This window comes from Stenella coeruleoalba, assembly GCF_951394435.1.
Source record: "Stenella coeruleoalba genome assembly, chromosome: 17".
Taxonomy (NCBI): Eukaryota; Metazoa; Chordata; class Mammalia; order Artiodactyla; family Delphinidae; genus Stenella; species Stenella coeruleoalba.
This window is the reverse complement of record NC_137163.1, coordinates 40,416,403-40,433,978: the sequence shown is the minus strand read 5'-3', so window position 1 is coordinate 40,433,978 and position 17,576 is coordinate 40,416,403. Positions and strand designations below refer to the sequence as shown.

The following is a 17,576-nucleotide window of genomic DNA, read 5'->3' as shown; positions in this document are numbered from 1 at the left end:
ATGAGGTAGGAATTGGTTTTGTCACAGTTGATACCTAGAATGGTGCCTGGCAAATAATAGATGCTCAGTAGTTACTTGATGGATGAATTATTTATTTAAATTTGACTTATAAACCAAAACATTACAAATTCATGGTCATTTTTACAAGCCTAACATTTGCTGTGTCACTATTACCCATATATGTTTTCTCTTTGCTCTTTCACTCATTAATAAAAGTATATGCTGTTTATTAAGTGTCCTTTAAAGCTTTGTACTTGGACTAAATTGTATGGCCATTATTTAGAGGAAACAGAATAACAGCAGCATCTTTCAAAAAAAAAGAGGAAAAAGAATATGGTGCCAGTTCCACTTACTTGGAGACTACTCATTCTCCCATTTCCAACTTATCCAGGGCTGGAAGGCAATGCTGAAAATTTCCCAGTTCCCTGATGGCATTTCTAGACTATCTCTACTTGTATCATTTTTTAAGCCTTTTCTCCTTGGAAGCTTACACCTACCTCCTTACTAGCTCATCTAAACAACTACCTGGATGTTCCTGTGCATGCATCAAAAGACATGTGATCAACTTATCCAACACCCTTGGCACTCCAGGTTCCATTATCACCTTTACTCTTCATCAGCCACCCATGGCCAGGCCTTTTTGTCAGAATTGCTCTACATAAGATCTCTGTGCCAGTAATCTATCCCTTTCTTACTTCCGGGCTCCCATGTTCCTCATCATCAGTTAGATGTTCAAGTTCATGACCAAGTTTTCCCCAGTCTGTCAGCCCTTTTCCAACTTCTGTTCCTTCCCTACTGACCTTGAGTACAGCAAATACTGGCCTGTGTACTCTCAGAGATACTGATTCATTTGATCTGAGATGAGACCCTGGGATCCAATTTTTAAGTTTTCCCAGGTAGTTCTGATTATAAACCAGATTTGGGAACCCCTTCTATCTATGGCTGACTGTCAGGACTACTCTGATTAATATTTTCAGCATCTTTGCTTTTTTGTCTTTTGCTTCATCTGGAAAAGTCCCAGCCCTGAATCAGTTAAAAAATTTATGCTTTTTTTCCCCTGAGCCACTGAGTTCTGTTGGAAAAAATCCTACAACTGTATAAACTTGTGCCACTACCAAACCATGGCCTCCAACCTTAGCTGGCCGCTCATTTCTTTTGTTTACCTGCCAGTGGTCAGTGGTCTGCATTCTTTTTTAGGGAATATTTTAGACTTTCACCCTATTAAGCCCCTGTCCTCTCTCCCTTTTCCACTTTCAGTAACTTCCTTGTCTGTTTGGAGTAGACCAGAAAAAAAGACTGATCAGCCTCCGTCCTTGTGAAAGTTATAGTCTTGGGAGTTGTGGCCCCTTGAGTGCCAGCTTCACATTCCTGTTTCAGGTCCCTGCTTTCCACCTTCAAAATAATTGACAACTGTATTCATTGTTAAGTCCACGCTTTTAGTCAGTAAAAGCTATGCTACTCCTTGATGAAGACAAGTTTTTATGCTTTTGATTCTATCCTTTCAGTGATTGTCCCTTTCAGTTAGTTATCTCCTCTCCTATATTGTCAACCACTCCCATACCTATAAACTATTTCATCTTTAATAGAAACTTCTCTTGACTGTACTCCACCTCTCTCTCATCCCTTCTCTGCCGAGTTTTTTTTTTTTTGCAGTACGCGGGCCTCTCACTGTTGTGGCCTCTCCCGTTGCGGAGCACAGGCTCTGGACGCGCAGGCTCAGCGGCCATGGATCACGGGCCCAGCCGCTCCGCGGCATGTGGGACCTTCCCGGACCGGGGCACGAACCCGCGTCCCCTCCATCGGCAGGCAGACTCTCAGCCACTGCACCACCAGGGAAGCCCTCTGCCTAGTTTTTTAAAGCTCTTTGGTCCAATGCAATTTGACTTCTGCCGTCCCCACTCTAACCGTTCTCAAGGGTCACCAAATGCCGAAGCCAGTGAATACTTTTCAGTCTTTATCCTGTTGTTTACACTCCTTCCTTCTTGAAATTCTTTATTCCTTTGGCTTCCCCGGCATTTTTACTCATTTCTTCTCCCTGACTCTTCTGCCTTTTCTTCTTTGTGGGTATTTCCCTCTGTCTACCCCTTAAACTTGTCTACCCCTTAAACTTGGTTTTCCCAAGAAGTTAGTCCTTGGGTATTTTCTGATTGCCCTACATTCTCCCTAGGTAACCTCATCCCCTCATGGTTTTGACCACTATCCACCTAGGATGTGTTATTTCTCTCAAATATCTGGCTCCTATTTCAATTTCTGTCTTATACTTTGAACTTTTATAGCCAGTCGTCTTCAGGATATTTTGTCTGAAGTAACTCTTTAGTTATACCCCACTACTAGGTTTTTCCACGTGTATTCTTTCATGTGGAAATGGCATCATCCGCAATTCCTCCTACCCACTAACCTAACTGATGATCATTTCTGGATAGTCTTAGCTCCCTTCAAGCTACCTATCAGAATAGTTTTTGTTGTTTAAAAAAAAAAATATATATATATATATATTGGAACTTCTTTAAACAAAAGGTAATTTTAAGGTCCTAAAACATGCTCTCACAAAACACTCCATGGCAGAATACTATTATGGATTTTTATCAGGCTCAAGTATTTCTAATCATGAAAGAGAAGGGTCACTATATATTATAGTGCTGAGCAAACTAGATATATTTTACGTATTAAAAAAGTGAAGCCCTGAAACATGAATTTTGATATTTCAGGTTATTTTGTAGGAGCCTTAATTGTAAAAATGTGTCAGATTACATGTAGAGTTTATTTACTGTTTTTTTAAAGATACTTTATTTATTTATCTGGCTGCACCAGGTCTTAGGTGCAGCATGTGGGATCTAGTTCCCTGACCAGGGAATCGAACCCAGGCCCCCTGCACTGGGAGCATGGAGTCTTAGCCACTGGACCACAGGGAAGTCCCTTTACTGGTATTTTTAGTCAAATAAATTTACATGAATTTACTTGATGTTACTGAAGATAATTCCACAAACTATGGTTCAGTAATTGATCTTTTCCTTGAGTGGCTCCAGTCAGTCTTTGTTAATTTCTTCTACACCTCTTAGCATCTACAATTAGAGGTTCAGTTTATCATCGTTAGCAAGTAGGTAGTTTTATATTTTGTATACTAGCAAAACTTTGTTTTTGACCAGACCTCTGATAACATCACTTTTCTGTTTTGGAAGATCAAAGCCATCGGCCAGACAGAATTGAACGCGAGCAACCCAGAAGAAGTGTTACAGCTGGCAGCGCAGAGAAGGAAAAAAAAGTTTCTTCAAGCAATGGCAAAACTTTACTTTTAAGCAGTTAGTTAAAATTTTTTAACTTTTATTTTTTAAACAATGGGCTAAAAATAAACAGTATTAAAAGATTAAGTTTATATAATACATATTTACATATTTAGTGGCGTTTTCTTTTCAGACAAAATACTGAAACATATTAGTTTAAAAACAAAAACTCTACAGAAGACTTCACACCATAACAATAGCTTAAATTTATAATTTCTTCAAAGGAAGAAGAGATTCACATGTCCAGTAATAGAATAAACTAGTAATCTAGTATAATTTTTCTAATCAAATCCACTTTTGAGGCTGAAATTTCATTTTTAAAAAACTAAAATATTTATGTAGAAGTAGCTATATACAGCAAGTTCTTATGTCAAGGTTTTGTTTTTTTTTTTTAAATAAATAGATTTCTAGGAGTCGTATACATTTACTGCTTTTCTGCCTTAAGAAAATACAAGTTTAGGTCAAGTGTTAAGCTTTATCACTTTGACACTGTCCTTAACTCATAATGTAGGAATTTAAAAAGGACCTTAGCAGTTTTGCAAACATAAATAAAGCCTTAGTCACACTAAATTGAGATAACCCTAAAGATTTTTTTTTTAGAGTAATAAAGTGACTTTCTCATATAAATAGTTTGAAAGGGTACTTAAGTTTTTCGCCCAAATTGTGATGTACGAAAAAGTTATTATAAAGCAACTTATACGTCAAAGCCCCACGTAGGAGCCACAGCATTTATCTTGTTTATAATTTCTTTGGCATTCCCACTGTTTAGAGCACAGTTTAAACACCATGTTCATCTAAGATTTACTGGTTAAAAATGTTATGGCAAGGCAAATAAACATAGTCAAACAGATTAAAGTTCACCATTTTTAAAAATTCAAGTTTTATAATAGCTTGCTACAGCAGCTATAGATAAATTAGTCACCTTATTACAAAACTAAACCTTTGTAAACAAGTTTAAATTTTATTTTCAAGAACCAAATTGCACTAGTTAAGAGTTTATAAATTTTGAGAATCTAAAAACTAGATTCAAAGTACTGTATCACTTAATGTACCCTGTAAGGTAGCACTTATCTAGTCAAAAACTCCAATGATGAAATTCCTAGTTTATCAAGATAAACATAGTAACACCGTATCAAAGAAATTCTTGTCATGAATCATGGCTGGCTTCTATCCAGTCAGTGTTGGGAATGAAGTCATCTTTGTAAACAAGTCCTGCTGTTTCTTTAAACAGCGAATATAGGAATTAAATTTCCTCCTTAGTGCCAATTTTAAGTGGTTTTTTAAATCAGAGAATGCCAGTGAAACTTCTGAATCGGCCAGGACAGCCACAGCACTATTTTCCTGTAAGACTTAAGTAGTTAAGTTCTATGAAATGCTACGCAGCACTTCATCACTTCCAACTTGTTTGCTCAGTTAACTTTAGTGTTTTCCTGGTGGTTTTTCAGTGCTCTTCGGTGGTGTCATAATGCCTCCATTGCAAACTGGTGACAACTGTCCCCCCTTTCTGAAGGTGTTTATATAATTTACTTCATCCTGTACATGTGAAGAAAGCATGCAGAGATTAACAGCTAAGATAAAGCATTGATATGGTAAAACAAAGTCAAACAAGACTTCTGTGTACTAATTTGAGGCTACTTAGGCCTAATATAATCCTCTCTTTATGTGTTTGCAACTGTGATTAGTCATATTTTAGAGGTTCAACTGCCTGCAACTTGCATTTTTAAAAACTCTTACCTGGACTATTGGCATTAATCTTGAGACACTTCATAAATCTTGCTTTGACTTCAAAGTTATTTTATTAGCTTTTCTACTTTTTTTTTTTTTGTGTGGTATGTGGGCCTCTCACTGTTGTGGCCTCTACCGTTGCGGAGCACAGGCTCCGGACCTGCAGGCTCAGCGGCCATGGTTCACAGGCCCAGCCGCTCCGCGGCATGTGGGATCTTTCCGGACCGGGGCACGAACCCGTGTCCCCTGCATCGGCAGGTGGACTCCCAACCACTGCACCACCAGGGAAGCCCACCTTTTCTACATTTTGAAATCAGTGTGCCCATTGGAACTTTCTGTCCCTTACCATCTTATATAACTGCTTGAAATATTACTCCGTAGTATCCTTACTATCAGTTTCAGTGACTTACCAAATAGTAAGACCAAAAAACTACAAGAAAGAAACATACCAGCATAGCCAGATAATTTGTATGTGTCTGTATATTGTGTCTGTCTTCCATAGAAATCTTCTTAAAAACCTTCAGCTTCACTGGGCTAGTACTTGTTACTATGCTGACAAAAGGCACCATCCAGTCTACACATTCAGAAATGTTGTCCCATTCCAAACCTAGATAAAGAAAAGTTAGAAAAATGTGAAGGTTACATCAGAAACATATGCCTACTTATTTGCTTGTGCTTCAAAATTTAAAGATAGTTAATTTAAAATTCATGTAAAAAAGGAAACCAAAACAAGCACATAATATAAACCAAAATCAACGAGTTTATGTGGGATTAGCGCTGTAAACTACTGTATATAGGATGGATAAACAAGGTCCTACTGTATAGCACAGAGAACTATATTCAATATCCTGTGATAAACCATAATGGAAAAGAATATAAAAAAAGCTTGTCTCTATATGTATAACTGAGTCACTTTGCTGCACAGCAGAGATCGGCACAACGTTGTAAATCAACTATACTTTAAAAAAATTAAAATAAAACAAGTTTAGCAAGTCAGAACACACTATCACTCTCAAATATGTTTATAATGTGACTATTTTGAGGGAGAAAAAGACTTAGAGCTTCTTAGCCAGTACCTGCTACATAGGAAATTGAAATTGTCAAAACCCAAAGAACTCTTTGATGCGGAGCTATAATTATATTGACTAACTTCAACTGGATTTAAATTCCATTTGACCTTATTTTTTGTTTGTGGATATATATTGAGGATTAGAAAGTACTTCTAATAGAAGGGAAGATAATCGCTAAACTGCTTTTTTCCATTAAAATTTTAAATTCTTGTTTAGCAGGATGCTAAGTTCAAAATAGTCCCTTTAAAATTTGTGAATGGGTAAGAAGAGAACAAAATATACTGTCTTACCTGAGGCTTTCTTAACCACTTCACGAGAGGTAAAATGGCACAAGGCAGCAGCAGCGAGTATTCTGTACTGGAACTCTAATGAATCGATGGCAAGAATACACAGATCTAAAAGCTAACAGAGGAAAAAGTATAAAAATTTAGGAGAAGGATGAGTACTACATGTCACTACTAAACATCAGTCAGCTAACATTTTAGATTGCTTATGATGTGGGCCATATGCCAAGAATTGCTGAAACTACAGGGATGCAAAGAGAAATAAGCTGCCACCCTGCAGGAAGTTCAATCTTGTTAATAAACAGGTAAAGGATTGTTACAATATAGCATGATGTGTACTATTAGGAAGCGCACCTGATCCAGAGTGGGGAAGACAGGGAAGACTTCTGCTTAAATGAGTCTTAAAATACAAGGTAGCCAGGAAGACTGGGAGGTAGAGAGTGTTCTAGGTATAGGAAACAGAATTTATGAAGATAAATGAGAAAGGATTACTTTTTTTTGGAACTCAAGTCAGAACACATAAGGTAAAAAATATGACATAAGGAATATCTTTCCTTCATTATTTTAAAAAAAGGGGGTTGCTGGAGAGGCATGGCCTAGGTTAGATCATAAAGGGTCTTTAAGAAGTCAGAACTTTAAAGTTCTGACTGATTATTGAACTTACTAGAAGATTTTAAATCAGGGAAATTACATTTTAAGAACAATCCCTTAGACTGTGGTGAAGCAGAAACACAAGAAGGGAACATGTTTCTAAACAGATGAGTTGAGAGGTAGTACAATCCAGGCAAAAAGAGATCTGAACAACGATCAGTGAAATTATGTAAAAAGGTTAGATTTCAGAGGCCTGAGGTGATACCTGTCCAGTGAAATAAAACTTATTTTTGTCCCCATGGGTCCAGAAGACAGAAACAGGAGTAGAGGAGTTGGAAATGAATTATTACTATTATATACCTCTAGAAGCTTTCCACACTGTTTATCAGCTTATCAAAGGTTTGCCCTATCAAAAGCGTTTAGCTGCCTAGGATAATCTGGGATGCTAGGAAATCTGAGGGAAAAAATTAATATGACTTCATTAGAAAGTTCTATAAAATGAACCAATTCTAATATATTTACTGGTTCTCCAGTTTTAGTGTTCATAATGAGTTTACTAAAATACAAGTTGAATTTCAACGTAGGTTACTTAAACCCATCCAGAGTACCACAGTTTCTTCAATTCCATGTGTAAGATTTTCACATCCTACACAGAATAAGAATCTGGGTGTTCTTCACTTATATATGGCAGGTACAGCAGCCTTAAGATCCTACTTATGAGAAGCAGGCAGGAAAGAATGGTACCCTCCTCCTGTAATTACTTTCTTAGAATATTTGTTATACACTGGCCTAGGAAAGTTTAATTTAAACTTAAAGTTTTAAATAATGTTATAACTAAATTAGGTGATTTTAATTTTAACACATAAAATAGGTTCCCTGTGTATTCAAATATGAGTGTAAGATAATTTTACAGAATAATTTCATACTATTATAAAACCTAAAACAACTGGTTGAAAAATACCTTTCCCCATGTTACATCAAAAAGAGGTATTTAGGGCTTCCCTGGTGGCACAGTGGTTGAGAGTCTGCCTGCCGATGCAGGCGACACGGGTTCGTGCCCCGGTCCGGGAAGATCTCACGTGCCGCGGAGCGGCTGGGCCCGTGAGCCATGGCCGCTGAGCCTGCGCATCCGGAGCCTGTGCTCCACAACGGGAGAGGCCACAACAGTGAGAGGCCCGCGTACCGCAAAAAAAAAAAAAAAAAAAAAAAAAAGAGGTATTTAACTCTCTACCTCATACTCCTAAAGAGTAAAAAGTGCTCATAATATATTTAAATGCAAGTTTTAAAACTCTGTTTTCTAGAATTTTCAGTAAGCAATGTAAATACTGGGGACAGAATTTTATGCATCAGAAGTTTTGTTCTAGTCAATTAAGGAATGATTTAATTCAGTATGCTGTCATTTTGTTGTGTAGCCTATTTAGCACTATAAATACCCTAAACAAAACCTGTAATTAAAAACATTAGCAAATATTCAATAAAAATATCAATACCTGAGCTATCTGAATGAACTTTTCCTGAGAATACTGAGGTAGAAGAACTTTAGGAGCATCTTTAAGAGCATCAACTTGGAGGAAGAGATTTAGCCAGGAGATGACTGTTACAGGACAAAGTTCCCATTTTAAAGCCTGTTAATGAAATTAAAATGCCTGTTAATAAATGTAGGTATATATACCACATTATACAGGTACTTCCTTAAATAGTCATTTAAGAAACTTTTTGCTTTGGGCATATTTCTTCTATTTTCATAACTATAGATACCTCACAATCTAAAGCTGCTTGTGTTTTAGTCTATTATTGATACAGACCCCTTTATTATTCTCTAGTTATCTTCATTGACAAAGTTCCTTGGACCTATTTTTCATTCCTACTTTTCTCATTTCTTGCAGCCCCTCATCTTCCAAACGTATTCTTTATTGAAACTGCCCTTTTAATTTTATTCAATAACTCCACAGCTAATTCCATTCAGATCTCCGAAGAACTGATTCTACACTTTTTCTTTATGTGATCTATAATGGCTTCTGTTCAACATGTAAAAGCTAAAAAAAAGACAAATCCTAATTTATGATTCTCTCCATGAAGCCCTGGGACTTTACCATTTATAAGAAGTCAAAAATAATTAGGAGAGAACAGAGAGTCTTAATGCCTGTAGGACCACCCAGAGGATTTCATCTTCCCATTATATATCCTCCTTATACTATACTTCAGGTCTGAATCTGGATAACTTTGTTACTAGAACATATTAGAACTATATTCAATGTCTTATAATACCCTATAATGGAAAAGAATCTGAAAAAATATATATATAAAACTGAATCACTTTGCTGTACACCTAAAACTAACACAACATTGAAAATCAAGTATATTTCAATAAAAAAATTTCTTTTAAAAAGAACAATATCAGCATGTCAACAAGATCCCATTCTTACAGAGCTATCAATCTGAATGTTTATAAACATAACAAATTTATATTATAATGTATATAGTTTATAGATAATCTTGTAAATGAAAGTCATATTGATTGTGTTTTCTTGTGTCCTATTTATAAAACCAGGATGCTCAAATTTCATAACATACTTTCTAGTAGCTAACATTCACCCTTTAATCTCTAATTCAAGGCCCAATTAAACATCTTTTTTTTTCAACTAGCTCTTTACTTTCTTTTTTTTGTTTGTTTTTTAACATCTTTATTGGAGTATAATTCCAATTAAACATCTTAATGCTTCTTTCCTCTACCCTTCTATTAAAAGCCTTTCCCATGCATATAGAAAAGAAAAAAGGCAGTGAAATAATTCTCATTCTCCACCTGCTGGAAGAAGTGGAAAATCAGAACTAAGATTTGAGAATCACTGTTGGAATTCATTTATATACACATGATGTGGTAACTATGTATAAGTTTCGAAAGTGTTGTTAAACACTTTTAAATTAAGAAATAATATTCTCAATATAGGAGAATTGAAAGATACAGAAAAATAGAGTTTACAGGTTAAGCAAATTCCCCTCCCATCTTAGAACTGGATCCTAATACTAAAATCTCAGTTTTGACTACTTAACATTGTAGTCTTTGAGTTTAGTAAATTACAGTTATTAAATTGCAACTAGAAATAATAAAGATATATTATTACCTTTAATATAATGAGTTCCATCCTTAAGATATCCTCTTCACTGCAAGCACCATCAGTGACATAAGCAAACTCTTGCAGCTTAGGAGCGTAGATTTCCTTTAAAATAGATTTAATTAGTATCAAGCACAGTTGAGAGTGAGATTAAAACAAAAGAATTATATACAAACCAATCTAGGCTTCATTTTTAAAGGACAAAATGATTATAAATCTTAATAAAATAATTCTGCGATAGCCAAAGCAACCTTACCTTTAAAGGTATTTTTCATACCTGGGTATCTAAATTAGCCAACTATATTGATTGAAACATTTTTATAGAACTGATTTTGAATCTTAGTTAATAAACAATTAGACTATTTTAACCAGTCATTTCAGTGACTGGTTAAAACGAAAAGCCAAACTTGTTTTAGGATTGCCTAGTATATCACACTAAAACAAGATACTCAACAAATAAGGTCTAGAAATTGCAAACATTAACTTTATCCTAGTACAAAAGTATGGTTATTCAAACAATAATTTGTGCAGTTTCGTTGATGACAGGTCTGTCTTAACAGTTCAGAGAATAACAACTAGAATGACCAGAGGAGTAGAAGAGATGTTGCCACAGATGAGAACAGGCTAAAGATCAAGATTTCAGTCTAGAAAGGTATCTGAAACACACCATGTGATTTCAGGTAAGGATATACTGAATACAAACTTATTCATCAAATTTGGCAGAATTTGGGGATAGCCCTTAAGGCTCAAAAGAAAAATGTGGAAGAGGAGAAAAATACACTTAAGGAAATTAATGCATGATTCACAGTCCCTCTTCTACCCTCAAAACAATACAGGCTTCAAAAATTTCAGATGAAGGTACTAACGATATCCTTATGTGTTGAATTTAAGAAAAGTAGATTGAGATCGTGTGAAGGAAAATCTCAGGCAGGAAAGGTGTTTCCTTCTATCCTAGCACCATCATCAGATATAAAAGTACTAGGCTGGATATAGACCATTATTCTAACCTAATAGCATTTATTGCATTTGATTGGTTAATTAGGTTTCAGAGACCATTTTATTGAATCCAAGTGCTATGACTAGGTATAGAGAGACAGCGTTGGTCATTTTGTTTGGCACAGTTAGCCGTGGAACATTTCACCTAGATACTAGTTCTAGAATCAAACCAGGGACTTATAATAGGCTCAGATACTTTGAAGGGAACCATGATAATTATCCTTCCACCCAAATCATAGTGTTCAGAAAATGTATTGGAAAAAACTCACTCATCTTTCCTAAGGATTAACATATCAAAAGTGGTACATAGTATTCTCTGGGATTAATGCATTGGTTAAGACAAAAAAAGTTTGCGGTAAATATATCCATGGATAAACTTTGAGAACTTACCTCAAGTTTGGAAGCAATGAATAATGAGGTAATTCCAATGAGTTGAAGCATATTTTTATTTATATCCTTTTGTGTCAACATAAATCTATCAAAAAAGTCTTGCGCAAGATAAAATGTTTCCCTATGAAGTGTGTATACTTCACACACCTAGAGAAGAATCCATTTAAATATTATTCCATTAGTTTCTCCAAATTAGAAAGTTACCTCTTAGCATACCAGATTTCAGAACACTTTCTGAAGTCCAACTTGCTTTTTAGGATACCAAAGCTAAAATGGGGGAAAAATTAACATGTGCTAATAGAATAAACCTACTACAGTCCTCTTAGTTTTATAGGTTTTTTTCACATAGACTTACTGTGTTTATTCCCAGATACATTTACACTTGCTGACTATGGCTGAGTACTTTTTTCCTATTAAGCTTCTAATGTTTTTTAAATTAATTTTTATTGGAGTATAGTTGCTTTACAATGTTGTGTTAGTTTCTACTGTACAGCAAAGTGAATCAGCTTTATGTATACATATATCCCCTCTTTTTTGGATTTTCTTCCCATTTAGGTCACCACAGAGCATTGAGTAGAGTTCCCTTGGCTATACAGTAGGTTCTCATTAGTTAGATCTATCTTATTCATAGTGTCAATAGTGTATATATGTCATCTAATTTTTATTGATGCCAAATGGGTAAGTTTTTATGCTTAGTTTATACTCTCATAGTTCCAACTGATTCTCTTCATCATTCTAGATATACATTTAACTACAAAATGACAACTCTGTTCCTTTCAATGTTCTTACATCATTTAAGAATTATAGAAGAAAACTGAATGAATAACAATGGTGATTGACAAAATTTTTATCTTATTTCTTGTTTCTGACTATAATGGGATTCCCCTAATGTTTCACTATTGTTATTAATAATAAGTAGTATCTGTCATTTCCACACTTAATATAGGGAAAGCTTTTAATTCTCAAAATAACTTCATGAAGTAGGGAGGAAACAGAGGGACAGACATACTAATAAACAGTTAATGTGTTAAGGAAATCTATCCCTAGTTTATTGCATATTAAAAAATCAGGAATGTATACTGAATTTCAAAAAATATCTTTCACATCTATGATATATAACCTTATGATTTTTCTCCCTTAAACTATTAATAGATTTTCAAATGTTGGACCATTTTTGCATTCCTAGGTTGAAAGAAACACTAAGACAAAGCAGAGTTTAATGCTCTGCTGGATTTGATTTATTATATTTGGTTTTGTATATATAATCATATATTTAAGGGAAAATAGGGATAAATTTGATAGACAACCACTAAATAAAAATCAATGTAACATAAAAAGGCAAAATAAAATAACATCAACATAATTGTGCTTAAGTTGCATCTATGATCATTAGATATTCAGAAAAGTCGTACACACGATTGAAACATAATCTTCCCTTCTAGTCAGAATAAGGACTAAGATGACCTGACTCAAAAGGACAACAGTTTGCAGTCTTAACGAACTTTTCTGATAGCTTCTGAGATCTATTCTGCCGTGTGTTTCTCCACCAAAAAGCCTGTGGTAGTTCCCCCTTGGAGTTCATTGTCTCTATCTATATTAAAGACAGGGAAACTACAGAGCAAATATCCAGGGGTTGGGGTAAAATTAGTTTGTTATCAATATAAATAATCATTTCAATAATTTTAGAGATTCTTTCAGAATTATTATCCAGAGAAAGGGAATGGGCCTAAACAAGAGAGGGCACAGATATTTAGGGCACAGGCATTTAGGGACTTCTGGATCACTATTAATCCTTTAGATTAATGGTACAGCTCATTTCTGAAAGGAATAGAGGGATAACAAAAGCAAGCTACATGGAGCCTCGAGGGCTTAGGGCTACTGGATATTCAAAGCCTCCTTATCATTTAGGATATAGAAATTAGGATTCCAAATCATAATTTCATTTTGGTGATGAAGACAAGGACTTCTGAGGGTCCTGAAGCCTAGTCCTGGTTCTTTACATTGCATAGCAAAATTCAAAACCTTGTCAAATTCTGTTCATCTTGAGTATCCTTGGCACCAGGCCCAGTGCCTAGTACACAGCGATACTCAGATACCACAATTTCTGAATTGGGTTTGGGTTGTATGGGACCTAGTGGCTGTGTCCTCATGATTTTACTCTTAGCAAGCAGTCATTTTCCATTTTGGTATCCTCAACTACAGTGAGTAGCCCCCCAGAATGGCTCCTGGCAATAGGTAATATACCATGAAGGCACATGGAAAGCATATTTATGTCTAAATGTTTTTCCATCATACAGACAAAAAGGGAAATTTGTATTGCTGGAACGTACCTCTAAAAGCCAGTCTAGAAGTATTGACCTCATCTGTGGTTCCAATTCAGAATGCAGAACTTCAAAATGTTTGTCATGAACATATCTGGTCTCCTTTTTTAACATGTTTAGCCAAACATCCTGTGAACATCCCCAGCTATGGAAAGGGGCAAAATAATTGTGTGACCTACATAATATACAAGCTACCTGTTTCACATAGAGTAAACTCAACTTTCAAACACTGAAATCCAACTTTGAATTAGAATTTGAAAGGACAACCTCTTAAAGTAAATCAGGAAAAATTGCTACTTTTAGAAACCATTTCTTTAGCATGAAATTATACAGCAAGAACTTGGATTATGAGAATCTAAATTGACAGATTTCAAGAGTGCTTTCTAGTCCCCATCTATTTATAATTTACAAAGGCACCTGTTTAAGATAACGATGTTTTCTCAAGAGCAACACTAAAAAAGTAAATATTTAAAGCATATGATCCCAGCAGAGACAGTCTCAATCACCTCCAAATAGATCATCACTACATTACAGTGGGGTTAAGGTGGGACAGTATGGAGAAGAGGAAGACTGGTGAGTTTAAATGTATGAGTCCATTAATTTGCTTATTAAAGCCAAATATAAATTATTACACTACACATTTTATGTAAGTTGTACCTCTTAGTCATTCATTAACTAGAAAAAGTATAGACCTTAGTAAGTAGGCTTGGTAAGAAAGAAAAATAGCTGATCTATCAAATGAAAATGCTGTACATGTTAAAATACTTCCATGTTAGCAATTTAGATAAATTATTTAAACTCCATTAAAAATGTGATTCAGGGTTTCCCTGGTGGCACAGTGGTTAAGAATCCACCTGCCAATGCAGGGGACACGGGTTCGATCCCTGGTCTGGGAAGATCCCACATGCTGCGGAGCAACTAAGCCTGTGCACCACAACTACTGAGCCTGTGTGCCCTAGAGCCCATGCTCCGCAACAAAGAGAAGCCACCACAATGAGAAGCCCGTGCACAGCAATGAAGAGTAGCCCCCGCTCACCGCAACTAGAGAAAGCCCGCGCGCAGCAATGAAGACCCAACGCAGCCAAAAATAAATAAATCATAAATAAATAAAGTGATTGAGTTCTTCTGATAAGGCTTACAGTCTTCAGCAAGCAAGTGAAAATAATGTTATAGAATCAATGTTTTAAATACCCGTGTCATTTGCAAATAGCATTACTGTCAGATAAAATAATATATGCTTAAAGACTAGTAAAAAAAAAGTTTTTCTACAAGTTTTTCTAATAATGAAAGCAAAAAATACCTCAAAATAGCACCATATATTACATCAGTAAATTTTAATCTTTGACATTAAATTACTGAAATTTTTCTTACCTTAAATCAGGCAAAGGTGAAGGATTAATGAAAAGATTTTTAAATCTGTAATTTGTAAATCTGGAGAAGTCGCTTGTTCCTATTTCTTTGTGGGGTGTTTCAATGATAATGCAAGGACTGATCCCCCCAGATAATACAGGTGGCCAACAATTCTGTCATTTAAAAAAAATAAAAAGAATATCTTTGTGAAATAGACAAACCAGCTTTTGTCTTGGATCTTTTATAAATGAAAGCTAATACTTCTAAACAGTCTACATTTTTCCCCAAACACCGTCATTAGCTAACATTGCTGACTAATTTAAGCTGACATACATATTTTATAAATAAACCATATAGCTCATTTCAATCTTCATAAAGAGTAACAGGTAGGATGTTTTATACAAAATACAATTCTGGAAATACAAGACGTTAGGTACTGAGGGAGAGGAGAAACAACAAAACACGTGTGTAGTCAAATATTAATCGCTTTCAAGATTATAAAATTTTCCCCTGTATTTAGCAATAGTGGCCAGGGCACCTTGTTTTATAGACAGCTACCCCCGCCCCACACTCGTTAAGGCCTTTTCCACTACTTTCAAATACAGGAAGACAAGACCTTAAAAGTGGAAACAATTACTTAAATACTTAAAGGACACTTTCTCCAGTCACTGCTGGTTTCAAAGAGAACCACTGTTTCCAAAGTGTCTTCTGTACAACACATAGGAAGAATAGGTGGCAAAGGGCTGGGTGCCAGTCTGTCAGTGACCTCACATCCTATTTTATGCCCTAGGAGCAACCATCAAGACTCTCCACTATAGTCAGAGAGGGAACAAAGAGCAGTCCATTGGACAGATTAGGCGGGCCCTGGTGCACCAGGCAGCTCCTAGAGGGAGGGATTTACAAAGAGGAACCAGCTGCGTCAAGGCTTACTCTGTAGCTGTAGTAGGATTCAGGGACATAAAAACCACCCAAAGACAAGCGCCTTCCTGCTGACCTCGAGGGGCATTAAAAGTGTCAGAGGAACCTTCCTATCACAAAGCAATAACACAATTCTATTCTTTTTTGTCCTACATTTGTTTCCCCCAAACCTAGCCCAGTTCTGCATTACCCTAATCTCATACTGATGTTTCTTGATGACCTCCTCTTTTCTTTTTTTGACATCCTGGAAAATAGAAAAGGCCATTGTTAAACTAAAGTCCCTGCAAGGAATTTTCTCTTTCGCCTCTCTCTTTTCCCCCCCTTAACTCACCTGGGCCGTTTTTCTCTTCTTGGCCTGAATTATCTGGGTTTCTTGTGGGGAATCCGTCTGACTGGGCTGGGGCTGCTGTTTAGCTTGTAAACGGCTACTATAGGGTTTTTAAAAAGGAAGTTTAATTAGTAAGTGACGCATTTCAAAGGCAGCAGCCAACTCTGAAACATATTTCCAAGACAAATAACGTTACCTGCGTCTTGACATTCTCTTCTTTCAGGTGTATGAAACCTCTGGAGGCGAGAGGAAAAACCAGAGTCAAATACATTGTCATCCATACTCTCCAAGTGCCATTCAGAGGTTATAACTAAGTCCCTCAGGAGATGACCTGAGCCGTCTTACCACGATGACTTATGCAGTATATTAGTGCATGATTTCGGACTCATGCTTTTGGACACATGCCTGCATTTCCTCAACGAAATGAACAGCCCGGATGAGAGCGTCTTCAGAAATTTGCAAACCACCCTCAGCGCCCGGAAAGCGCAGGGAGGCAGATGGGTCTCTTCTGCGTCCTGCAGTCTCTCCCCCGGACAGCCCGAGTGGGGCTTGGGCAGCGCCCCTACTTCCCCCCTCCCATCCTGCTCGAGCCGCGGGGAGAGGGGGTTGTGGAGGCGAAACACTGTGGAGAAGCCGGTTCCGCGCCAATTTGGAGAGCGGCGGTGGCGGGGAAGCAGGGGGCGGAGGGAACTTGTGTCACGTCCTTCAGTCTGCTTTCCCTCCTTCCCAGCCCCACCGGACCCTGCCCATCGCTTGGAGGGGCACCGGGACCCCGACTACAGATGGGGGATGGGAGTGATGGAAAGGGAGTTCAATTAATAAAGGGGAAAACTGGGCTTGTGGGGGAACTTTTCTTCCCGTGAAGGAGACCCAGACCCCCATCCTCTCTCCTGCGGGATAGCTCCCCAAATGGGGATGGCAGAGTGAAGCCCCTAGAATGAGGGGCTTTTCCGTGGCCTCCCACTTAGGGGCAGCCCTCCATCCACCGCCGCCTCCCAGGCCCCCTGCCAAGGGTCCTGACAGGGACGGATCGCGGGGACCCATCGCCCCCAGATGCCTAGTTCTCACCCCTCCCACTTTTCCTCCCCTAGGCTCCCGCCCGCGGGACGGATCGGCCCTGAGGGGTGGGGGGGCTTTCTCTCCTCCCGCATCCCGCCCTACGCCCAAGCACCTCCTCACCGCCAGACCCGCTACCGCTCGGCTCTCAGC

At 37.2% G+C, this 17,576-nt stretch overlaps 2 protein-coding genes across 4 annotated transcripts in view; one reads left to right on the top strand and one right to left on the bottom strand.

The window, feature by feature from the left end:
- Nucleotides 1–17,220, top strand: part of INTS8 (integrator complex subunit 8) — a 65,140-nt gene extending 47,920 nt beyond the window's left edge. The window contains exons 27-28 of one of the 3 annotated variants that reach the window (XM_079902000.1): nt 3,180–3,299; nt 16,591–17,220. In XM_079902000.1, coding sequence (XP_079758126.1) covers nt 3,180–3,296 — 117 coding nt within the window. In that variant the 3' untranslated portion in view covers nt 3,297–3,299; nt 16,591–17,220. Of the gene's footprint in view, nt 1–3,179; nt 3,356–16,590 lie in introns of those variants that run through there. The other 2 variants (XM_079901999.1, XM_079902001.1) reach the window with 2 other exon arrangements.
- Nucleotides 3,698–17,518, bottom strand: CCNE2 (cyclin E2; the record flags this gene model as incomplete). The annotated part of the gene is made up of 11 exons (XM_079902400.1): nt 3,698–4,814; nt 5,456–5,613; nt 6,367–6,478; nt 8,442–8,576; nt 10,074–10,169; nt 11,451–11,597; nt 13,781–13,916; nt 15,143–15,294; nt 16,230–16,283; nt 16,371–16,467; nt 17,436–17,518. 11 exons carry the CDS (start codon nt 17,516–17,518, stop codon nt 4,701–4,703), a joined length of 1,284 nt encoding a protein of 427 aa, XP_079758526.1. The 3' UTR covers nt 3,698–4,700.
- Between the last annotated feature and the right edge of the window lie 58 nt (nt 17,519–17,576).